Raw genomic sequence first — 26,022 nt, 5'->3', positions numbered from 1 at the left:
TGTATCTGTCTAAAACATCTGAAAAAGCAGTAATTATCAGAAACTAACTAAACCACATAAGACAACTTGAAAAGGGCGCAAATCATTTAATCATTTAATTAATTTGTTTCACTAAGAGGTATTCATGTAAAAAAAACTGGCAGAAATGCAGCCCATATAGGTCACAGTGTGAATTTGCACCTACACATTACACTTATACCAACAAGTGTGCTTGGCTCCTCTTTTTGGTTTTGTATTTTTCTTCTAGGACTACGATGTTAAGCTCCAATTAAACTGGTTTTCTCATGAACAAATCTTATCTAGAGGTTCTGGAGTAGAAGAGATCATGGGCCAACACTAGCAAAAGAGGCCCCTGTGTAAGGTCGGTTTTAGACAATGTGGGGCCCTGGGCAAAAGTTTTAATATTGCACCATCACAAAGAAGCATTTCGATTGTATTTACATGAGCTGAGGTCAGGCCATTAAATGAGAGCAATCAACAATATCAAAGTCTTCTTCAGCTCTTCTAAAACGCCACAGTAGAGTGCCTGAGGTGACATCATGGTCACATGACTGTGATGTCACCAAATGTCCCTTAGAAGTCTCATCTTCGGAAATTAGATAATAATAGATTAGATGCAGAGCTATTATCAATTTAATTTTTGCTTTGGACGCTTACCCACTTCTAACGCCGGCCCTGGCCCTGTGCAAGAACAAGAAAGGACATCTGTTTTTTTGTGATTTCTGTACAGTTACCACTGTGTTCTGTATAAAAAAATATTTATAATACTTAATATTGAAACGATCATTTTAGGCATGTGTTGTGATAAATATGTTACGGTATATAATATTCATAGTATTCATTGTTTTCTGTGCTTATATTTTTATCCTAGCTTGAAAAAATGTTGCTGCACGGCGTTTTAATCATCTCTTTGGCACTAGCTGGAGGAAACTGTGATATATGTAGTGAGTACTATATATACAAATATAATCAAATATTTGTCAGATGTATAGTCTGTGTTGTGAAAATATAAAAAGAGAAAAAATATTAGTAGTCGGACTTGAAGATACTGTCTGAAAATTCCACAATACATATGTACTAACAGTTCAATAATAATTTAGGAGAAAATTTGACCTTGTAAATGCCTATTTTATCGTTAATTAAAGATGGTCTGCCAACCCTCTGGAACATCTTTTCTTAAAACGCTAAGTTAGGTTATTACTCTGTGATTCCTCATAAAAGTAATAATAAATTGCCAGATGGGTGTTACTATGTCCCACGCCACTAAGGTGTGTCCCACCATAATCAGCACTGATTGGACAATGTTAGAACATTTACAAAATAAGCAAATCACTTAGGCCCCATCATCAAAGTGATTATGCCTACATTTTGGTGTAAATCACTTTTGAACAGCTGCAAAAAGGTTACGCAAAGCAGAGTTGTGCAAGACTTCAACAGCTTTTGGCGTTTTCATGCCCATTTCACCAAGCTTCTGCAGAATGTGCGGAATAGAGGCAAGATGGGGGCGTAACGCCAAAGCTTGTCAGATTTGTGGCAAACTGCCCTGATGCTCCTGATTCTTTAGAAACATGTGCCTCTTAATGTGCTACATATGTGCCAAGCTCTGTGTATGACCCTAGCCTGTGCTGCTGCACAGAACCCCAAGAAGTGTATTCTAGTCATTCAAAATTGTGGCATAAATTATGATTAGGGATGGGCGAATCTACTCGTTGGGACTCGTTACTCTGCGAGTAGTAGGGGACTCGCAGGAGTCGGTACTCTGCGAGTTTCCAAGCGATTACTCGCACAGTAACGAGTCCAATGCAAATGCTAGCGTTTTCCAAGCGATCTGTAGCATCGCTTGGAGAACTGATTGACAGGTTGGTCACACTCGTCAAACATAGTGTTTGACAAGTGTGACCAACTTTTTACTACTGAGGCCGCCTATGCAGCCTCAGTAGTAAAAGATAAAATGTAAAAAAAATAAAAAATATTGTTATTCTTACCCTCCGACGTCCCGCGCAGCCTTCCCGCCTCTCCACGCATCCGTTCCCAGTAATCCTTTGCGAAAATGCCCGCGATGACATCCGTTCTCGCGGGATCGCGATGTCTCGCGGTCATTCGCGATGACGTCGCGCGAATGACCGTGAGACTTCGCGATCCCGCGAGAACGGACGCCATCGCGGGCATTTTCGCAAAGGACTACTGGGAACGGATGCGTGGAGAGGCGGGAAGGCTGCGCGGGACGTCGGAGGGTGAGAATAACAATATTTTTTATTTTTAAATTCTATTTTTTACAGGGATATGGTGCCCAAAGCCCGGAGGACAGTCTCCTCTCCTCCGGACCGTGGGTACCATCCGCAATTGTTCTGCTTACTTTCCGCATGGTGTGCACAGCCACATGCGGGAAGTAAGCGGAACAAAAAAAATGGCAGCACAGGAATCGCTGCAATACTCGCATCCCCATTCATTAACATTGGACTCGCTAGACTCGCAACGAGTAGCGAGTTTCCGAGTCGGACTCGTTAGAGTCTAGCGATTCCGAGTATTTCAGGATTCGCCCATCCCTAATTATGATGAATTTTCCGTCCAAGCTGGTCATGACATCTCTTGGCTAAGGTGTGCCCACTTTCTAAAAAGTTGTCAGAACTTTTCAGGAAAGTCTGAGAATGCCATAAGTCCCTTTTTTTTTGCACAAGTATGAGTTGCACAAAACTCTTGCGACATTTCAAGCAACTTTAAGCCTGAATTCTGTTTTGGACCATAGTTGTGTACATTTAAAAGGGTTGTCCAGGTATAAAATATTGGTGACCTATCACATGCACGTATCATTAATATCAAACTTCCAACTCACCCATGAGCTGTTATTAATTCTGGAGGAAGGCAGATGTAAACATTGAACAGAGCAGAACAGCACAGCTCCGTTCAATGCAAGAACTGCTGCCGAGAACTGAAGATCAGCTCCTTTTCATGAATAGAAGCTGGTATGCAGTACATGGTAATGGCTGCTATATATTACACAGAGCTGTGCTATTCAGCCTTCTTCAGTATTTAGTTCAATATTGTATATTTCACTTTAAAAAAAACACACTATATAAATATACAGCAGGTGAAATAAGTATATTTCTAAAGGTGCTATTGACATGAAATTCTCAATAGATCTCAGTAACAATCCATCCAATACACACAGGCAAAGAAGGCAAAGAAATAAAACCATAGATGTCCATAAATTAAGTTATATGTAATCATTAGAAATGACACAGGGAAAAAGTATTAACACATGAACATAGTGAGATGCAAAAAGCCATGGAAGTCATGACACCAACCTATCAGTAATAGAATTCAAAGATTTCAATAGCACAATAGCATAAATATATTTACTTAGAAAATTGCTGATGTGTTCAATACTTATTTCACACACTTTTCTAGTTTTATATATATACAGTACAGACCAAAAGTTTGGACACACCTTCTCATTCAAAGAGTTTTCTTTATTTTCATGACTATGAAAATTGTAGATTCTCTCTGAAGGCATCAAAACTATGAATTAACACATGTGTAATTATATAATTAACAAAAAAGTGTGAAACAACTGAAAATACTGTATGTCTTATATTCCAGGTTCTCCAAAGTAGCCACCTTTTGCTTTGATTACTGCTTTGCACACTCTTGGCATTCTCTTGATGAGCTTCAAGAGGTAGTCACTGGAAATGGTTTTCATTTCACAGGTGTGCCCTGTCAGGTTTAATAAGTGGGATTTCTTGCCTTATAAATGAGGTTGGGACCATCAGTTGTGTTGTACAGAAGTCTGGTGGATACACAGCTGATAGTCCTACTGAATAGACTGTTAGAATTTGTATTATGGCAAGAAAAAAGCAGCTAAGTAAAGAAAAACGAGTGGCCATCATTACTTTAAGAAATGAAGGTCAGTCAGTCCGAAAAATTGGGAAAACTTTGAAAGTGTCCCCAAGTGCAGTGGCAAAAACCATCAAGCACTACAAAGAAACTGGCTCACATGAGGACCGCCCCAGGAAAGGAAGACCAAGAGTCACCTCTGCTGCGGAGGATAGGTTCATCCGAGTCACCAGCCTCAGAAATCACAGGTTAACAGCAGCTCAGATTAGAGACCAGGTCAATGCCACACAGAGTTCTAGCAGCAGACACATCTCTACAACAACTGTTAAGAGGACGACTTTGTGCAGCTGGCCTTCATGGTAAAAAAGCTGCTAGGAGACCACTGCTAAGGACAGGCAACAAGCAGAAGAGACTTGTTTGGGATAGAGAACACAAGGAATGGACATTAGTCCAGTGGAAATCTGTCTGATGAGTCCAAATTTGAGATATTTGGTTCCAACCACCGTGTCTTTGTGCGACGCAGAAAAGGTGAACGGATGGACTCTGCATGCCTGGTTCCCATCGTGAAGCATGGAGGAGGAGGTGTGATGGTGTGGGGGTGCTTTGCTGGTGACACTGTTGGGGATTTATTCAAAATTGAAGGCATACTGAACCAGCATGGCTACCACAGCATCTTGCAGTGGCATGCTATTCCAACCGGTTTGCGTTTAGTTGGACCTTCATTTATTTTTCAACAGAACAATGACCCCAAACACACCTCAAGGCTGTGTAAGGGCTATTTGACCAAGAAGGAGAGTGATGGGGTGCTACGCCAGTTGACCTTGCCTCCACAGTCACCAGACCTGAACCCAATCGAGATGGTTTGGGGTGAACTGGACCGCAGAGTGAAGGCAAAAGGGCCAACAAGTGCTAAGCATCTCTGGGAACCACTTCAAGACTATTGGAAGACCATTTCCGGTGACTACCTCTTGAAGCTCATCAAGAGAATGCCAAGAGTGTGCAAAGCGGTAATCAAAGCAAAAGGTGGCTACTTTGAAGAATCTAGAATATAAGAAATATTTTCAGTTGTTTCACACTTTTTTGTTAATTATATAATTCCACACGTGTTAATTCATAGTTATGATGCCTTCGTAGTGAATCTACAATTTTCATAGTCATGAAATTAAAGAAAACTCTTTGAATGAGAAGGTGTGTCCAAACTTTTGTACTGTGTATATATATATATATATATCTCATATGATAAAATAATAAATTGATGTATATGATATAACATGCTCCTGTTTTCTTAGAGAAGTTTTCTATGGCGGACATGAAACAAAACATTCAGAATATGTTGGCATGCTGGGACAAAGACGATGGTTATAGCTCCCAGTCAAATCCCACTGGAGGATCAGCTCATGGACACAGGAGCTGCAAGGAGATTAAGAGTTCATATTCATACACTGAAGGTGATATTTTTATACATATGATATATGGTACTTTTAGGGGAAATCAATTCACAAGATTTTGAAGTGCATTTCTTGTCATTTGGGACTAGTTAATCATAAAAGTATTTAAAAGGATGGATGTTGAGACTTATAGCAAACTTAGAAAAAGTCAAACAATGCAGAGATAATCCCATAAGACAAAGTTTATTCCATCATTTGTAAAATAAGTCCTACATGTTTTAGCAGGTTATGCCATGTTCATTTATAATAGGCCTCTGACACCTTCCACTACAGGCAATCCACCAGATGGAGACCCAACTTGGAGTCTCCACATTTAAAAAAAAAATTGTCACACAGCACAAAAGTGGCATCAATTTCCACAGAGAAGAAACAGTATAATAGGCCTTTCGCACACCTTCCACCAAAGGCAACCCACCAAATGGAGACTATTCAAAGTGTGCTTCAGCCTGTAGATGACAGGAGTAGTGATGCTGATGATGGCATTGTCAGCGATAACCATCTTAGTATCCATTTCAAAACTGTGCAGAAGGGTGCAGCGGTCCTTCACCTGTGCCCACTCCGCAAGTGTCATTTGCACCACTTCCAGTCTACATTAGCCTAGGCTATGCAAAAGGACATACAGGCAGCGCGGCAAACACCACTTCTGATCGGTGGTGAAATCATCCCCACCGGTCAGAGAGCCTCGGTTCCCATGCTGTCAAAAGACAGTGAGATCGATCAGCTATGATCGGAGGTATAAATCTTACCTCTGGTCACTGGTGTCAACTGATAGGACTACTGCTCCCATCATCCGACACCTGTAGCCGCTAATTACAGTGAGAGCAGGAGCAGCGGATGGGAGTATTCATTAGCCGTTCCTGCGCTGTAAATAACTCATTTTAAAAAAACAGCGTGGGTTCCTTTGTATTTTTGCTAACCAGCCAGACAAAACTCACAGCTGGAGGCTGCAACCCTCAGCTGTTAGCTTCAGCAAGGCTAGTTATCAAGAATAGAGGGGTTCCCACACTGTTTTTTTAATTATTTAAATAAATAATTTAAAAAATTGATGTGGGGTCCCCCCATTTTTGACAACCAACCTTGCTAAAGCAGACAGCTGGGAGCTGGCTTTCTCAGGCTGGGAAGGGTCCATGGATATTGGCCCCCCAGCTTAAAAATATCAGCCCACAGCTGCCCAGAAAAGGTACATCTATTAGATGCGCTAATTCTGGTGCTTTACCCTGCTCTTCCCACTTGCCCTGTAGCGGTGGCAAGTGGGGTTCATATTTGTGGGGTTGATGTTACCTTTGTATTGTCAGGTGACATCAAGCCCACGGCTTAGTAATGGAGAGGCGTCTATAAAACACATATCCTTTACTAATCCTATAGTTACATGGTAAATAAAGACACAGCTAGAATAAAGTCCTTTTTTTTAAATAAGACTGAACACAGTATTCCATTTTTACTTAAATGCCTAATTCCTCGTTCTCCTGTAATCAAAGTAAAATAGAAACACAACAATATCCCTCACCTGTTTGTCGTTCTTTCCCATCCCTAAATCCATGTCTGGGGGACAAACAGTTTTCAACCTGGACGGTGCCTCCGTCCAGGTTGAGAACCACGAGTGACTGAATTGCTGCAAGCGCAGCCTCAGAGACCGGTGGTTACATCATCGAGGTTATGTCCAGTCAGTGAGGCTCCGTTTCCAGCTGGGCTAAACTGCGGTGACGTCAGTGAGATCTCCACTAGCACGGTGAGAAATAATCTTACTGTGCTAGCAGGGATGTCACCGAGGTCATAGCAGTTCAGCCAGGCTGAGAAAGATGTGTTGTGCTAGGTGACACAAACGCAGCAGTCATGTCTACATAAAAAAAGCAACTGACCATCTCTCCCTCCCCCAATTGTAGTGGGTAAACAATTGTAGTTTCTGCTGCCGGAGACCCGTGTGTGAACACTTGGAATGGTGACGGAGGAGGAAGAAGCAACACATGGGGCTGATGGGACAGCCTGTGGTTGGCAAAGCTCGCTAGTCCACTTTTTAGCACAGTGAGATTCCCAGACTAAGGCATGTTGATCGCGCAATGTCGATTCATGCATGTAGTTGTCAAATTATTGCAATTTTTGTCTCTACTGAGTTTTTTTGCAAATTTGACAGATAACGTGTTGGGGCATCCTTTGCTGTCTCAGAAAACGCCCAGGCTAGGCACAACCAGAGTTGCAGCTGAGGATGCAGTGCTTGTTGTGGTTGCTTCATTTCATGTAGGGACTTCTCTGCACTGTGACACTGAGCAAATGGCACCAGCAAAAAAAAAATGTCCAATTTTTATATGGCCCGAGACATGTGACTTCGGCAACCAATCCCTGAAGGCCTTGTGTTATGACGTTGTGGATGGTTTCTGCGTCCTGATTGGTTGCCGGAATAAACACACAGAAGGTTAAGTGAAAAAAATTTGTATTCTCTTCAGACACTCCTTTAAACCCTCCACATCCCCTCCCCTCATCAAACACCTCCCCCGTCAACCCCCCGCTATGATTGACCGAACTGTGAATGACTTTTGACGACTTTGAGTAAAAATGCTTGTGAAAGCGAACTTGAATTTGAATGTGCTACATTCGTGTCGAAGTTGAGATTGGCGAATGTTTTCCAAACATGTTCGCTCATCTCTACTCTCAAATACTCTGATCTGATTGAGATCCAAAGAAGAGGCCAAATAAACATCCTAAATGTCATGATACACAAATCAAATCTGAACTAAATTTTGCAATGTAGCAAAGCATGTGATAACTGAGAAAGGGCCCGTTGTCATTAGGGCATACAATTGCTATGAACTGGTGGTCTCCAATAATAATGTTTAGATGTATAGTAGGTTTTCTAGCAGGTTGTTCAGCTAGACCACCCTCTTCCACTGCTGTCCAGTTCTGATAGTCATAAACCTTTTATAAGTGATTAAAGAATGAAAACCACTGACAGGTGAAATGAGTACCATAAATGACTTGTGGCAATGCTCTGACACCTGTCAAATAATCTATAATATAATACTGGAGGGGTAGTGGATTATACCTGCCAAAAGTAGTTATGGATGCACATAGATCATTGATGAATATGAGATCTTGTCTGACCTATCAGAAAATGTATTCCAGTAGAAATTAATGAAAAAAATAATGCTGGTTTAATAAAAATGTTTCATAACAGACAGTACATCACAGTTTGCGCCAATGGAGCTGCTTACCTAGAGATATGTCATAGTGCCATGTTAGTCACTTCCCACTGATGAAAATCCCTACATTGGTCATTTAACCCCTTTCTGACATCCGACGTACTATCCCGTCCACGGTACCCGGGCCTGTATGACCGTGGACGGGATAATACGTCGGGCCCTTTAATGCGATACCGCGACTTAAGTCGCGGTGATCGCATTAAAATTCCGACACCATCTCACCTTACAGAAGATGGCGTCGGCCTCCCGGGCTGCGATCCCGCCCCCCCGGCATCCAGAGCGCTGTGATTGGCTGTTCAATTCTGAACAGCTAATCCCAGCGTTTCTCATTGTTTCAGCCATTAAGCTTAGCTGAAACAATGATGTCCTAGGCTAGGATCGGAGTACCGATGTACTCTATCCTAGAGCCGGTGCCTAGCAACGGCAGGCACCGGCAAAAAGCACCCGGATTGGCGTGATCGCCGATCTAATCGATCGCGCCAATCGCAGTGCACAGCGGCACTATATCGCCGCAGTGCCCTGCCAGTACCGGCCCGGGTGGGTGCTTTATTAGCACCGATCCTAGGCTGGAGCCTGATGCAGGCCCAGCAGGGCCTGCTGGAGCTGGCTGGCACGATCGATTAGATCGGCGATCGCGCCAACCACAGGGCACAGCTGTGGTCACCATGTGACCGCTCTGTGCCCTGCTGGAGACCTGGACATGACCTGCCTAGTAATCGGAGCTGTGAGCTCCTATTCTAGGCAGTTACCATGGTCACGAGGCAGATCAGGGATTGGTGGATCGATGTAATCATTCGATCCCACCAATGACAGATCACAGCAGCGATGAGACCGCTCTGTGACCTGCCCCTGACCAGCCTCTGACCTGTCTGACCTGTCTGCAGGGGTCCTCACTCTAGCTGAGGATTCCTGCAGAGAGGTCGGACGCAGCAAGAGCTTCTGTGCTGGGTATTGTGGTGCCACAACTTGTAGCATCACAATCCCTGCAGAAAAGAAAGAAGAAAGAAAAAACCACCAACTGTAAGTGTTCCTGATCCCTGATCCCCTGCCCAATCTATCTTCACCCCCCATCTATCTTCATTCCCCCCATTTCTCCACCCTAATCCCCCATCCCCCTTCCCCCTTTTTTTACCCCCCTCCACCCCACTTTTGCGCCACCTCCGTGCGTAGCCGCCGAGCGTTGATCGGTGATGCACTTCACCGATCAACACTCGTGCTCGCTTTTTTTTCCTTAGCCCCCTTTGCGCCACCTCTGTACACAAATTCCGCAGCCGCAAAACTTGGATAAGTGACACACGTCACTTATCCAAGCTTGTGCCAGCCGGTTTTCATTTTTTTCACCCCCCTTGTGCCACCTAACTACAACCCTAACTGATCCCTGCCCAATCTCTCTTCATCCACCCCAATCCCCACATCCCCCTTCCCCCTATTTTTACCCCCCTCCACCCCACTTTTGCGCCACCTCCGTGCACAGCCGCAGAGCGTTGATCGGTGATGCAGTTCACCGATCAACACTCGTGCTCGCTTTTTTTTCCTTAGCCCCCTTTGCGCCACCTCCATACACACATCCCGCAGCCGCAAAACTTGGATAAGTGACACAGTTCACTAATCAGAGTTGGTGCCTGCCGTTTTCCTTTTTTTTTTCCACCCCCCCTTGCGCCACCCCGTGCACACATCCATCAGCCTAATTTTGATAAGTGACACTTATCAGCTAGGGCCTGCTGTTTTAGACTTTTTTCCACAGCTTTTTCTTTACAGAAAGTTTACACCAATCACTCCCCCCCTCACGTACACATACAGTTTTCAATAAAGTGTACACCCAAGCACCATATTTACACAAAAATGTCATCAAATTCATCCCAACAGCGCTATTCAATGGAGGAGGCATATGCTATACTTGCCTCCGACACTGATAGCGATTTGGATGAGGATCCGACTTTTCTTTATTTTTCGGATTCTTCATCCTCTTCTTCTTCCTCTTCCCCCTCCTCATCTTCCTCCTCGGGTCCTTCAGAACCGCCACGCAGACGCTCCAGGACAGAAGATGAGGCAGCGCCCACCATGCCCGCAGCTGACCCAGTGCTCCCCGTATGGACCTCGCCCCCCCAAAATTACGAGCCACTGATTCCTGATTTTGTGGCAGAATCAGGAATCAAGTTTGACACCACCGGCCTCACAGAAATTGACTTTTTCAAAGACTTTTTCTCTGAGGATTTTGTTAACCTCATGGAGGAGCAAACTAATTTGTACGCTCGTCAATTTTTGGAGCAAAACCCGCGTTCAACATTTTCAAACTGGTCTCCTGTAGACGCAGTTGAAATGACGCAGTTTTGGGGCCTGGTCCTCCATATGGGGATACTGAAGAAGCCGGAAATTCGGCAATATTGGAGTGTTGATATTTTATACAACACTCCAGTGTTCCGAATGGTCATGGCCCGGACGCGTTTTGAGGCCATCCACAAGTTTCTGCATTATTCTGATAATGCACAGTGTCCCGCACGAGATGACCCCAACTTTGACAATCTTTTCAAAATTCGGCCAGTCATCAAACACTTCAACAAAAAGTTTGCTGAAGTGTACGTGCCCCAAAGGGACATCTGCGTGGATGAGTCCTTGGTTCACTTCAAGGGAAGGCTGCGATTCCGTCAATACCTGCCCAGTAAGAGGGCCAGGTACGGAATCAAACTCTATAAGCTGTGTGAGAGTACCTCAGGGTTAGAGTTTACGAAGGGAAGGAGATCCGGATTGAACCCCTTGAGTGTCCTCCTTTCCTGGGAGTGAGTGGGAAAATTGTGTGGGATTTGGTGCACCCACTGCTGGATAAAGGTTATCACCTCTACACTGATAACTTTTAATTTATACCAGCATCCCACTCTACAAATCCCTCTCTGAGCGACATACCGCAGCCTGCGGTACTGTCCGCAAAAATCAGAGAGGCCTCCCGAAGTCGCTACTTGGGCAGATGCTCCGAAAAGGTGAGAGCAGAGCCCAATGTAGCGACCACCTGCTGGTGGTCAAGTACAAGGACAAGAGAGATGTCCATCTCTTGACCACCATACACGGTGATAGCAGTACCCTCTGCACTGTACGGGGTACCTCTACACAGGTCCGCAAACCGACATGTGTAGTGGGGGACAACAAAAATATGGGGGGCGTTGATCTCTCCGATCAACTCCTCCAACCGTACAATGCAATGAGGAAGGCCAAGGTGTGGTATAAAAGCTGGCAGTGCACATCGTCCAAATGGCAATGCTCAACGCATTCCTGCTGTCACAATGTGCATGCCCCAGCGATACGTCGTACCTTCAGTTCCAGGAGGTAGTGGTTAAGGCCCTGATGTTTGGCGCCCAGGAAGGAGCGGGCCACAGTACTTCTGGAACTGAAGGTGCTCGTATTGTACCAGGTCAGCATTTTCCGGGGGTGGTCCCGCCAACCCCAAGAAAAGGTAAGCCGCTAAAAAGGTGTCGAGTGTGTTATAAAAAAGGAATACGCAGGGACACCACTTATCAATGCGACACCTGCCCCGAAAAACCTGGCCTGTGTATGAAGGATTGCTTCAAATTGTGCCACACCTCCATGCACTACTAATTTACATTAGATTAGTTGGGGGCACATCTAGATTTGTTCTATGGGGGTCCAGTATCCAAAATGATGTCACATGTAGGTTTCCTATTTAGGCACATCAGGGGCTCTGCAAACGGAACATGACGCCAGCAGACCATCAAAGTCTGCATTCCAAAACAACACAACTTCCCTTTCGAGCCCCGACGTGTGCCTAAACAGTTTTTTCCCACATGTGGGGTACCAGAGTACTCAAGACAAATTGGACAATGACTTTTGGGGTCCAATTTCTCCTGTTACTCTTGGGAAAATTAAAAATTGGGGACTAAATGATCATTTATGTGGGAACAAAACAGGATTTTATATTTTCTCGCCCGGGCATTATAATCTTTAGTGAAACACTTGGGGGTTCAAAGTGCTCACCACTAGAGTTGAGCGACTTTTGGTTTTTTAGGGTCGCGTTTCGTTTCGTGAAACTCAACTTTTCCAAAAGTCGGGTCGAGCAAGATCGTCCGACTATAGGGAAAAGTCGGGGTCGTCCCGAAACACGAAACCCAATGTAAGTCAATGGGGAATAAAAGTCGGCAGTGAGAGGAGGACAAGAAACACACCTACAGTGCCCATTTGAATGCCAAAAGCATCAATTCTTCTTACTTAAGCTTGTCAACCTTAATTAACTTCATAATACAAGTTACGCACTGAAAAATGGGGGTTATTTGGCTAAAGTTGTGGGGGGGGGGGCTGGCTGCAGGTTTTCATGTGCCCTGGGCGAAAGAGCGCCCCTTTAACACATACCACAACTCATCATGCTCCGATACGGCAGATAAATAGCGGTATAGTACAATGAAAAATACCTCACTTTTTACATCTCATGACGAGGCCCATCTATTTCTCCATACAGAATCATTGGTCCCATATAATGTTTGAAACAGTATATGATGAGCTCCACATAATGCTACAGTATATGTTGGTCCCCATGGATGAAGCTCCACTGTCTTATGGGCCCAAATAATGCTATAAACATAATGGGCCCCATTTCTAATGCTCTAGTGTATAATGGGCCCTGTAAATGCTGCTCCAGTGTCTGATGTCCACCTTTGGAATGTTCCAGTGTATGGTGGGCCCCATCTATCATTCTCCAGAGTATAGTGCTCCCCAAAAATTGCTGTCCCAACATTGAAAACAATCAAATAAGTCTCCTCACTAGGGAATCCCTGTACTTGTCTGGACAGGTGCTGTAGCTTGCTTAACAGCTCGCCAGCCGTTCTCACGCCCAGTATGGATTGCACGTGATTGCACAAAGGTTAGAAAGGGTACCGTATCCCTGGATAACATGTATGGATAGCGTACACATTCAAAATATATGTCTCAGGAGGCAGGCTCAGACGGTGTTAGGCACAGTATGGATTGCACGTGATTGCACAAAGGTTAGAAAGGGTACCGTATTCCTGGATAACATGTATGGATAGCGTACACATTCAAAATATATGTCTCAGGAGGCAGGCTCAGACGGTGTTAGGCCCAGTATCAATTGCACGTGATTGCACAAAGGTTAGAAAGGGTACCGTATCCCCGGATAACATGTATGGATAGCGTACACATTCAAAATATATGTCTCAGGAGGCAGGCTAGGATGGTGTTAGGCCGAGTATGGATTGCACGTGATTGCACAAAGGTTAGAAAGGGTACCGTATTCCTGGATAACATGTATGGATAGCGTACACATTCAAAATATATGTCTCAGGAGGCAGGCTCAGACGGTGTTAGGCCCAGTATGGATTGCACGTGATTGCACAAAGGTTAGAAAGGGTACCGTATCCCCGGATAACATGTATGGATAGCGTACACATTCAAAATATATGTCTCAGGAGGCAGGCTCAGATGGTGTTAGGCCCAGTATGGATTGCACGTGATTGCACAAAGGTTAGAAAGGGTACCGTATCCCCGGATAACATGTATGGATAGCGTACACATTCAAAATATATGTCTCAGGAGGCAGGCTCAGACGGTGTTAGGCCCAGTATGGATTGCACGTGATTGCACAAAGGTTAGAAAGGGTACCGTATCCCCGGATAACATGTATGGATAGCGTACACATTCAAAATATATGTCTCAGGAGGCAGGCTCAGACGGTGTCAGGCACAGTATGGATTTGACGGCCCAGATTACACAGCGGAGGAGCAGGGAGAGGTAAAGATTGCAAATGCTGGGGCCCTGCCCAAGCAAGGGGGGCCCACTCGTGGGCGTCGGTACTGGCACTGGGCCCCTCATAGTACAGCGGTGTGTCTGACGGCGGGTGTGCACCACCGCCGTCAGAGACACTTGATTGCACTATGAGGGACCCTGTGCCAGTGCCCGCGCCCAAGAGTCAGCCTACCCACCTGTCCAGGGCAACGGCACTCGCACGGTGTCGTGCGGTAGGTGGTGACCCCGGCCATGGGGGGGAGGCAGCACAGTTAGGGAGTTTTAGAAAGTGGCATATGTTGATGTTGGACATTCAGCTGATGCAAAAGGCGAAATAGGTGAAGTACCAGGAAGAGGTGGACCAAAGCAAGCCATTTTTCTGTCACCCTATGTGTCATCAGGGGAAGGTGGGACAAAATCCTTGGAAACCCATGCATGGTTCATTTTAATGAAGGTTAGATCATCCACATTTTGGGTTGACAGACGGGTCCTTTTTTCTGTCAGGATTGATCCAGCTGCACTGAAGACTCTTTCCGATAGCACACTTGCAGCTGGGCAAGCGAGCTCCTGTAAGGCATATTGGGCCAATTCAGGCCAGGTGTCCAGTTTAGCGGCCCAATAGTCAAAGGGGAATGACCTGTGTGGGAGAACATCGATATGGGAGGAAAAGTAGTTTGTAACCATAGTTGACAACTGCTGTCTCCTGTCACTTTCCATCGATGCAGTATTACCAGTTGTGTGAGCGGTATTTGAAAAATCAGTCCACAACATTGTCATGAAACACCTGTCTCCAACGCCACTTCTGCTGTGTGCACCACGAACACCTCTGCCAAGCTGCCCCCGGCCCGTACGGCTCGTGTGAGAACCATCACCGCTGCTGTGTGCTGGGAATGCCTCAAGCAACCGATTTACCAGAGTTGCTTGTTTATTAGCCAATATTAGGTCAAGGTAATCCTGTGGCATGATGTTTTGTAATTTGCCTTTATAGCGTGGATCCAGGATGCTGGCCAACCAGTAGTCGTCATCGTTCATCATTTTGGCAATGCGGGGGTCCCTTTTTAGGATCCGCAAGGCATAATCTGACATGTGGGCCAATGTTCCCGGTGTCAATGATGCACTGCGAGTGCTGGGTGGAGGAGCACTTTCTGGCAAATCCACATCCCTCCAGTCACGCACAAACCCTGTACCAGACCTTGCCACGCCAACATTTTCACTTGCCCCACGAGATGCATCCTCCTCCCCTAAGTAATCATCCCCATCATCATTCTCCTCCTCCTCTTCTTCCTCCACCTCGTCCAGGAGAGGTCCCTGAGCAGACAATGGCTGAATGTCATCAAGGATTCCCTCCTCCTCTTCCTCCTCATCAACATTGGCTGCAGACGCCTGCTCCTTAAGGTGCGTCAAAGTTTGCATGAGCAGACGCATAAGTGGGATGCTCATGCTTAGGATGGCGTCGTCTGCGCTTACCAGCCGTGTGCATTCCTCAAAACACTGAAGGACTTTACAAAGGTCTTTCAGCTTCGACCACTGCACGCCTGTCAACTCCATGTCTGCTCTCAAAGTGCCTGGCCGTGTATCCTCCCACAAATGCATTATGGCCTGCCTCTGCTCGCACAGCCGCTCCACCATGTGCAGGGTGGAGTTCCACCTTGTTGCAATGTTGATAATGAGGCGGTGGTTGAGAAGGTGGAGCAATCGCTGCAGCTTCTGCATACGAACGGAGTGTACAGGCGACCGGCGGATGTGCGCGCACAGTCTTCGCACCTTCTGGAGCAGGGCTGTTAACTCCGGATAATTTTTGAGGAAGCACTGCACCACCAGGTTCAAGGTGTGAGCCAAGCAAGGTATGTGGCTGAGTTTTGAAAGGGCTATGGCTGCCACAAAATTACGGCCGTTATCACTAACTACCTTGCCTGCCTCAAGATGTACACTGCCCAGCCATGACTCAGTTTGTCGCTTCAAGTACTCGGCCAGCACCTCGGCGGTGTGTCTGTCGCCCAAACACATCATCTGCAACACAGCCTGCTGACGCTTTCCACTAGCTACTCGATAGGGGGACACATCGTGTGCAACAGTGGCAGCTGCAGATGGAGTGCTCGTACGACTGCGCTCTGTGGACGAGCTTTCGCTTCTGGAGGAGGAGGAGGAGGAGGAGGGTCGAACACCTACAGCCAACTGTTTCCTATACCGTGGGCTAGGCAGCACTGTCCCACCACCGCTGTCCCCTGTGGACCCTGCATCCACCACATTAACCCAGTGCGCAGTGATGGACACGTAACGGCCCTGGCCATGCCGACTGGACCATGCATCAGTTGTGAGGTGCACCTTTCCGCTCACTGACTGCTTGAGTGCATGGACAATGCGGTCTTTCACATGATGGTGGAGGGCTGGGATGGCTTTGCGAGAGAAGAAGTGGCGACTGGGTAGGTCATAGCGTGGTACTGCATAGGCCATGAGTTCGCGGAAAGCTGTGCTTTCCACCAACCGAAAGGGCATCATCTCAAACGAGATTAGTTTGGCAATGTGGGCGTTCAAACCCAGTGTACGCGGATGAGAGACTGAGTACTTTCTTGACCTACTCATAGTGTCTGGGAGGGTGAGCTGGACTTGAGAGCTGCATATGGTGGAAGTAGCGGTGGACAGGGCAGACAGAGAGGGTTGATGATGGTGATGGAGTTGGTGTTCTTTCTGATGGCCTAGAATCAGTCTTTCGTTGATATAACAGTGGGATTCCCTGACTGCTGTGGTCTTGCAACGACACCTCAACATTTGCTGCTGTGCTAACCGGTGGGCTTACAGTGGGGGAAACAATGTAGCGTTGCTGACTACCTTCGTTGTGATCAGTTGCACATGTGGCACTTGAGGTTTGGTGTTGTGTCCACGCTTGCAAGTGCATGCTGGTTAAATGTCTAAGCATGCAACTGGTATTCAAATTTTTCAGATTTTTCCCTCGGCTAAAGGTCTTTGCGCACTTCTTACAGATAACCTTGGCCTGATCATGAGGATTTTGTTCAAAAAAGTGCCACACTGCACTCTTCCTACTTTGGCAGACATTTTGCGGCCTAGCACGCTGTGATCTTTTGACCCTCTGGACAAGCTGTCCAGCAACTCTTTTGATGTTTGGAACCTGTCTTTGGAGTGCTCCGGGCCTGCCAGATAACAGCTGTTGCGATGTCGATGTCTGCTGTGGATGCTCCTCATCTGAGCTATTGGAAGCAGCACCCTCTTCCCCCAATGGATGCCAATCTGGGTCAACAACTGGGTCATCCATCACCTCCTCTTCTATGTCATGTGCACCTTTCTCTGTGTCACCGTGTATGGTGGTATAGTGTGCGGGAAGGGGCACCTGAGTCTCATCAGGGTCAAAATCTGGCTCTGTACACTGCGAGGACAATGTAGTGCTCTGAGTGAATGTACCAGCAGAATCATCCATCAGCGGCTGTGCATCAGTGCACTCCATGTCAGATTCATCTTGGCCTGGGTAATTCACCATTTCACTTGATAATCCAGGCATGGTATGTGAAAACAGCTCCATGGAGTAATCAGTAGTATGGCCTGTGTCATCCTTCAATCTTGGTTGGGGTGAAGGACACAAGGAAAGGTGTGGTTCATGAACATGAGCCTCCAATGACGACTCAGTGCTTTTACTTTTTACAACTGAAGAAGAGGAGGCGATAGAGCTGGAGGCTGAGTCAGCAATGTAAGACAAAACTTTTTCCTGATGCTCTGGCTTTAAAAGCGGTTTGCCAACTCCTAGAAAACTAAGCGTTCGAGGCCTTATGTAGCCAGACGATGACGCAGGGTCAGCACCTCCTGCATTCGGTCCTATTTTGCTCTTGCCACTACCATCAGATCCACCACCAACACCATCATTACCAGCTGCCAACCCCCGCCCAATTCCACGGCCTCTTCCATCAGCCTTCCTCATTTTTGGTAGAAATGTAGACAAAATCCAACAAACTATATAGTAATGTAAAAGAAGGTACAAGGTGTCTGTAGGACAGGGGAGATTTAGAATTTCTGCACACATTTGGGGACAGTGGACACTTTTGGATTGTGTGAGGCCCACTGATATCTGAGCGCTATGTGACAGGCTCGATGGCACAGCTGCCTGTGACCAAAGTGACGAGAGGATAATGGAGATTGTGAATCTCTGCGCACACTTTTGGACACTGGACACTTGTGGATTGTGTGAGGCACACTGATATCTGAGCGCTATGTGACAGGCTCGATGGCACAGCTGCCTGTGACCAAAGTGACGAGAGGATAATGGAGATTTTGAATCTCTGCGCACACTTTTGGACACTGGACACTTGTGGATTGTGTGAGGCCCACTGATATCTGAGCGCAATGTGACAGGCTCGATGGCACAGCTGCCTGTGACCAAAGTGACGAGAGGATAATGGAGATTTTGAATCTCTGCGCACACTTTTGGACACTGGACACTTGTGGATTGTGTGAGGCCCACTGATATCTGAGCGCTATGTGACACGCTCGATGGCACAGCTGCCTGTGACCAAAGTGACGAGAGGATAATGGAGATTTTGAATCTCTGCGCACACTTTTGGACACTGGACACTTGTGGATTGTGTGAGGCCCACTGATATCTGAGTGCTATGTGACAGGCTCGATGGCACAGCTGCATGTGACCAAAGTGACGAGAGGATAATGGAGATTTTGAATCTTTGCGCACACTTTTGGACACTGGACACTTGTGGATTGTGTGAGGCCCACTGATATCTGAGCGCTATGTGACACGCTCGATGGCACAGCTGCCTGTGACTAAAGTGACGAGAGGATAATGGAGATTTTGAATCTCTGCGCACACTTTTGGACACTGGACACTTGTGGATTGTGTGAGGCCCACTGATATCTGAGCGCTATGTGACAGGCTCGATGGCACAGCTGCCTGTGACCAAAGTGACGAGAGGATAATGGAGATTTTGAATCTCTGCGCACACTTTTGGACACTGGACACTTTTGGATTGTGTGAGGCCCACTGATATCTGAGCGCTATGTGACAGGCTCGATGGCACAGCTGCCTGTGACCAAAGTGACGAGAGGATAATGGAGATTTTGAATCTCTGTGCACACTTTTGGACACTGGACACTTGTGGATTGTGTGAGGCCCACTGATATCTGAGCGCTATGTGACAGGCTCGATGGCACAGCTGCCTGTGACCAAAGTGACGAGAGGATAATGGAGATTTTGAATCTCTGCGCACACTTTTGGACACTGGACACTTGTGGATTGTGTGAGGCCCACTGATATCTGAGCGCTATGTGACACGCTCGATGGCACAGCTGCCTGTGACCAAAGTGACGAGAGGAAAATGGAGATTTTGAATCTCTGCGCACACTTTTGGACACTGGACACTTGTGGATTGTGTGAGGCCCACTGATATCTGAGCGCTATGTGACAGGCTCGATGGCACAGCTGCCTGTGACCAAAGTGACAAGAGGATAATGGAGATTTTGAATCTCTGCGCACACTTTTGAACACTGGACACTTGTGGATTGTGTGAGGCCCACTGATATCTGAGCGCTATGTGACACGCCCGATGACACAGCTGCCTGTGACCAAAGTGACGAGAGGATAATGGAGATTTTGAATCTCTGCGCACACTTTTGGACACTGGACACTTGTGGATTGTGTGAGGCCCACTGATATCTGAGCGCTATGTGACACGCTCGATGGCACAGCTGCCTGTGACCAAAGTGACGAGAGGATAATGGAGATTTTGAATCTCTGCGCACACTTTTGGACACTGGACACTTGTGGATTGTGTGAGGCCCACTGGTATCTGAGCGCTATGTGACAGGCTCGATGGCACAGCTGTGACCAAAGTGACGAGAGGATAATGGAGATTTTGAATCTCTGCGCACACTTTTGGACACTGGACACTTGTGGATTGTGTGAGGCCCACTGAAATCTGAGCGCTATGTGACAGGCTCGATGGCACAGCTGCCTGTGACAAAAGTGACGAGAGGATAATGGAGATTTTGAATCTCTGCGCACACTTTTGGACACTGGACACTTGTGGATTGTGTGAGGCCCACTGGTATCTGAGCGCTATGTGACAGGCTCGATGGCACAGCTGTGACCAAAGTGACGAGAGGATAATGGAGATTTTGAATATCTGCGCACACTTTTGGACACTGGACACTTGTGGATTGTGTGAGGCCCACTGATATCTGAGCGCTATGTGACAGGCTCGATGGCGCAGCTGCCTGTGACCAAAGTGACGAGAGGATAATGGAGATTTTGAATCTCTGCGCACACTTTTGGACACTGGACACTTCTGGATTGTGTGAGGCCCACTGATATCTGAGCGCTATGTGACACGCTCGATGGCACAGCTGCCTGTGACCAAAGTGACGAGAGGATAATGGAGATTTTGAATCTCTGCGCACACTTTTGGACACTGGACACTTGTGGATTGTGTGAGGCCCACTGATATCTGAGCGCTATGTGACACGCTCGATGGTACAGCTGCCTGTGACCAAAGTGACGAGAGGATAATGGAGATTTTGAATCTCTGCGCACACTTTTGGACACTGGACACTTGTGGATTGTGTGAGGCCCACTGATATCTGAGCGCTATGTGACAGGCTCGATGGCACAGCTGCCTGTGACCAAAGTGACGAGAGGATAATGGAGATTTTGAATCTCTGTGCACACTTTTGGACACTGGACACTTGTGGATTGTGTGAGGCCCACTGATATCTGAGCGCTATGTGACACGCTCGATGGCACAGCTGCCTGTGACTAAAGTGACGAGAGGATAATGGAGATTTTGAATCTCTGCGCACACTTTTGGACACTGGACACTTGTGGATTGTGTGAGGCCCACTGATATCTGAGCGCTATGTGACAGGCTCGATGGCACAGCTGCCTGTGACCAAAGTGACGAGAGGATAATGGAGATTTTGAATCTCTGCGCACACTTTTGGACACTGGACACTTTTGGATTGTGTGAGGCCCACTGATATCTGAGCGCTATGTGACAGGCTCGATGGCACAGCTGCCTGTGACCAAAGTGACGAGAGGATAATGGAGATTTTGAATCTCTGTGCACACTTTTGGACACTGGACACTTGTGGATTGTGTGAGGCCCACTGATATCTGAGCGCTATGTGACAGGCTCGATGGCACAGCTGCCTGTGACCAAAGTGACGAGAGGATAATGGAGATTTTGAATCTCTGCGCACACTTTTGGACACTGGACACTTGTGGATTGTGTGAGGCCCACTGATATCTGAGCGCCATGTGACACGCTCGATGGCACAGCTGCCTGTGACCAAAGTGACGAGAGGAAAATGGAGATTTTGAATCTCTGCGCACACTTTTGGACACTGGACACTTGTGGATTGTGTGAGGCCCACTGATATCTGAGCGCTATGTGACAGGCTCGATGGCACAGCTGCCTGTGACCAAAGTGACAAGAGGATAATGGAGATTTTGAATCTCTGCGCACACTTTTGAACACTGGACACTTGTGGATTGTGTGAGGCCCACTGATATCTGAGCGCTATGTGACACGCCCGATGACACAGCTGCCTGTGACCAAAGTGACGAGAGGATAATGGAGATTTTGAATCTCTGCGCACACTTTTGGACACTGGACACTTGTGGATTGTGTGAGGCCCACTGATATCTGAGCGCTATGTGACACGCTCGATGGCACAGCTGCCTGTGACCAAAGTGACGAGAGGATAATGGAGATTTTGAATCTCTGCGCACACTTTTGGACACTGGACACTTGTGGATTGTGTGAGGCCCACTGGTATCTGAGCGCTATGTGACAGGCTCGATGGCACAGCTGTGACCAAAGTGACGAGAGGATAATGGAGATTTTGAATCTCTGCGCACACTTTTGGACACTGGACACTTGTGGATTGTGTGAGGCCCACTGAAATCTGAGCGCTATGTGACAGGCTCGATGGCACAGCTGCCTGTGACAAAAGTGACGAGAGGATAATGGAGATTTTGAATCTCTGCGCACACTTTTGGACACTGGACACTTGTGGATTGTGTGAGGCCCACTGGTATCTGAGCGCTATGTGACAGGCTCGATGGCACAGCTGTGACCAAAGTGACGAGAGGATAATGGAGATTTTGAATATCTGCGCACACTTTTGGACACTGGACACTTGTGGATTGTGTGAGGCCCACTGATATCTGAGCGCTATGTGACAGGCTCGATGGCGCAGCTGCCTGTGACCAAAGTGACGAGAGGATAATGGAGATTTTGAATCTCTGCGCACACTTTTGGACACTGGACACTTCTGGATTGTGTGAGGCCCACTGATATCTGAGCGCTATGTGACACGCTCGATGGCACAGCTGCCTGTGACCAAAGTGACGAGAGGATAATGGAGATTTTGAATCTCTGCGCACACTTTTGGACACTGGACACTTGTGGATTGTGTGAGGCCCACTGATATCTGAGCGCTATGTGACACGCTCGATGGTACAGCTGCCTGTGACCAAAGTGACGAGAGGATAATGGAGATTTTGAATCTCTGCGCACACTTTTGGACACTGGACACTTGTGGATTGTGTGAGGCCCACTGATATCTGAGCGCTATGTGACAGGCTCGATGGCACAGCTGCCTGTGACCAAAGTGACGAGAGGATAATGGAGATTTTGAATCTCTGTGCACACTTTTGGACACTGGACACTTGTGGATTGTGTGAGGCCCACTGATATCTGAGCGCTATGTGACACGCTCGATGGCACAGCTGCCTGTGACCAAAGTGACGAGCGGATAATGGAGATTTTGAATCTCTGCGCACACTTTTGGACTCTGGACACTTGTGGATTGTGTGAGGCCCACTGATATCTGAGCGCTATGTGACACGCTCGATGGCACAGCTGCCTGTGACCAAAGTGACGAGAGGATATTGGAGATTTTGAATCTCTGCGCACACTTTTGGACACTGGACACTTGTGGATTGTGTGAGGCCCACTGATATCTGAGCGCTATGTGACAGGCTCGATGGCACAGCTGCCTGTGACCAAAGTGACGAGAGGATAATGGAGATTTTGAATCTCTGCGCACACTTTTGGACACTGGACACTTTTGGATTGTGTGAGGCCCACTGATATCTGAGCGCTATGTGACAGGCTCGATGGCACAGCTGCCTGTGACCAAAGTGACGAGAGGATAATGGAGATTTTGAATCTCTGCGCACACTTTTGGACACTGGACACTTGTGGATTGTGTGAGGCCCACTGATATCTGAGCGCTATGTGACAGGCTCAATGGCACAGCTGCCTGTGACCAAAGTGACGAGAGGATAATGGAGATTTTGAATCTCTGCGCACACTTTTGGACACTGGACACTTGTGGATTGTGTGAGGCCCACTGATATCTGAGCGCTATGTGACACGCTTGATGGCACAGCTGCCTGTGACCAAAGTGACGAGAGGATAATGGAGATTTTGAATCTCTGTGCACACTTTTGGACACTGGACACTTGTGGATTGTGTGAGGCCCACTGATATCTGAGCGCTATCTGACACGCTCGATGGCACAGCTGCCTGTGACCAAAGTGACGAGAGGAAAATGGAGATTTTGAATCTCTGCGCACACTTTTGGACACTGGACACTTGTGGATTGTGTGAGGCCCACTGATATCTGAGCGCTATGTGACAGGCTCGATGGCACAGCTGCCTGTGACCAAAGTGACGAGAGGATAATGGAGATTTTGAATCTCTGCGCACACTTTTGGACACTGGACACTTTTGGATTGTGTGAGGCCCACTGATATCTGAGTGCTATGTGACAGGCTCGATGGCACAGCTGCCTGTGACCAAAGTGACGAGAGGATAATGGAGATTTTGAATCTCTGCGCACACTTTTGGACACTGGACACTTGTGGATTGTGTGAGGCCCACTGGTATCTGAGCGCTATGTGACAGGCTCGATGGCACAGCTGTGACCAAAGTGACGAGAGGATAATGGAGATTTTGAATCTCTGCGCACACTTTTGGACACTGGACACTTATGGATTGTGTGAGGCCCACTGAAATCTGAGAGCTATGTGACAGGCTCGATGGCACAGCTGCCTGTGACAAAAGTGACGAGAGGATAATGGAGATTTTGAATCTCTGCGCGCACTTTTGGACACTGGACACTTGTGGATTGTGTGAGGCCCACTGGTATCTGAGCGCTATGTGACAGGCTCGATGGCACAGCTGTGACCAAAGTGACGAGAGGATAATGGAGATTTTGAATCTCTGCGCACACTTTTGGACACTGGACACTTGTGGATTGTGTGAGGCCCACTGATATCTGAACGCTATGTGACAGGCTCGATGGCACAGCTGCCTGTGACCAAAGTGACGAGAGGATAATGGAGATTTTGAATCTCTGCGCACACTTTTGGACACTGGACACTTCTGGATTGTGTGAGGCCCACTGATATCTGAGCGCTATGTGACACGCTCGATGGCACAGCTGCCTGTGACCAAAGTGACGAGAGGATAATGGAGATTTTGAATCTCTGCGCACACTTTTGGACACTGGACACTTGTGGATTGTGTGAGGCCCACTGATATCTGAGCGCTATGTGACACGCTCGATGGTACAGCTGCCTGTGACCAAAGTGACGAGAGGATAATGGAGATTTTGAATCTCTGCGCACACTTTTGGACACTGGACACTTGTGGATTGTGTGAGGCCCACTGATATCTGAGCGCTATGTGACAGGCTCGATGGCACAGCTGCCTGTGACCAAAGTGACGAGAGGATAATGGAGATTTTGAATCTCTGCGCACACTTTTGGACACTGGACACTTGTGGATTGTGTGAGGCCCACTGATATCTGAGCGCTATGTGACAGGCTCGATGGCACAGCTGTGACCAAAGTGACGAGAGGATAATGGAGATTTTGAATCTCTGCGCACACTTTTGGACACTGGACACTTGTGGATTGTGTGAGGCCCACTGATATCTGAGCGCTATGTGACAGGCTCGATGGCACAGCTGCCTGTGACCAAAGTGACGAGAGGATAATGGAGATTTTGAATCTCTGCGCACACTTTTGGACACTGGACACTTGTGGATTGTGTGAGGCCCACTGATATCTGAGCGCTATGTGACACGCTCGATGGCACAGCTGCCTGTGACCAAAGTGACGAGAGGATAATGGAGATTTTGAATCTCTGCGCACACTTTTGGACACTGGACACTTCTGGATTGTGTGAGGCCCACTGATATCTGAGAGCTATGTGACACGCTCGATGGCACAGCTGCCTGTGACCAAAGTGACGAGAGGATAATGGAGATTTTGAATCTCTGCGCATACTTTTGGACACTGGACACTTGTGGATTGTGTGAGGCCCACTGATATCTGAGCGCTATGTGACACGCTGGATGGCACAGCTGCCTGTGACCAAAGTGACGAGAGGATAATGGAGATTTTGAATCTCTGCGCACACTTTTGGACACTGGACACTTGTGGATTGTGTGAGGCCCACTGACATCTGAGCGCTATGTGACAGGCTCGATGGCACAGCTGTGACAAAAGTGACTAGAGGATAAGGGAGATTGGATTGCTTTTAAAAAAGCAGTTTGCGGAGCAGTGGGTAAACAGCAATGCCAGCGTGTCAGGAAGCCTTAAAAGGCAGCCCAACAACCAACACCACTGATACACCACAATATAGCCTCCCCTTGCACTGCACACACAGTGACTTGTGTGTTGTGCAGGCCAAATCGCTAGCAGCAGAAGCAGTTTTTTTGTCTTCTTCCCTGCCTAACGCTCTCCCTACAGAATCAGCAGCAACCTCTCC

General features: G+C 47.2%; 1 protein-coding gene across 1 annotated transcript in view; it reads left to right on the top strand.

Annotated features, from left to right (window-relative positions):
- The window catches only part of LOC141098265 (intelectin-1-like), a 116,921-nt gene that overhangs the window by 49,376 nt on the left and 41,523 nt on the right, over positions 1-26,022 (top strand). Inside the window, exons 2-3 of the mRNA XM_073585900.1 lie at positions 872-944; positions 5,124-5,282. Of these exons, the coding sequence (XP_073442001.1) occupies positions 881-944; positions 5,124-5,282 (223 nt within the window). The 5' untranslated portion in view covers positions 872-880. The remainder of the gene's footprint in view (positions 1-871; positions 945-5,123; positions 5,283-26,022) is intronic.

The sequence above is a fragment of the Dendrobates tinctorius genome, unplaced genomic scaffold, assembly GCF_039654945.1.
Source record: "Dendrobates tinctorius isolate UK_male_01 unplaced genomic scaffold, ASM3965494v1 ptg000089l, whole genome shotgun sequence".
NCBI lineage: Eukaryota > Metazoa > Chordata > Amphibia > Anura > Dendrobatidae > Dendrobates > Dendrobates tinctorius.
Note: the sequence above shows the minus strand (reverse complement) of the source record. Positions and strands in the feature narration are given on the sequence as shown.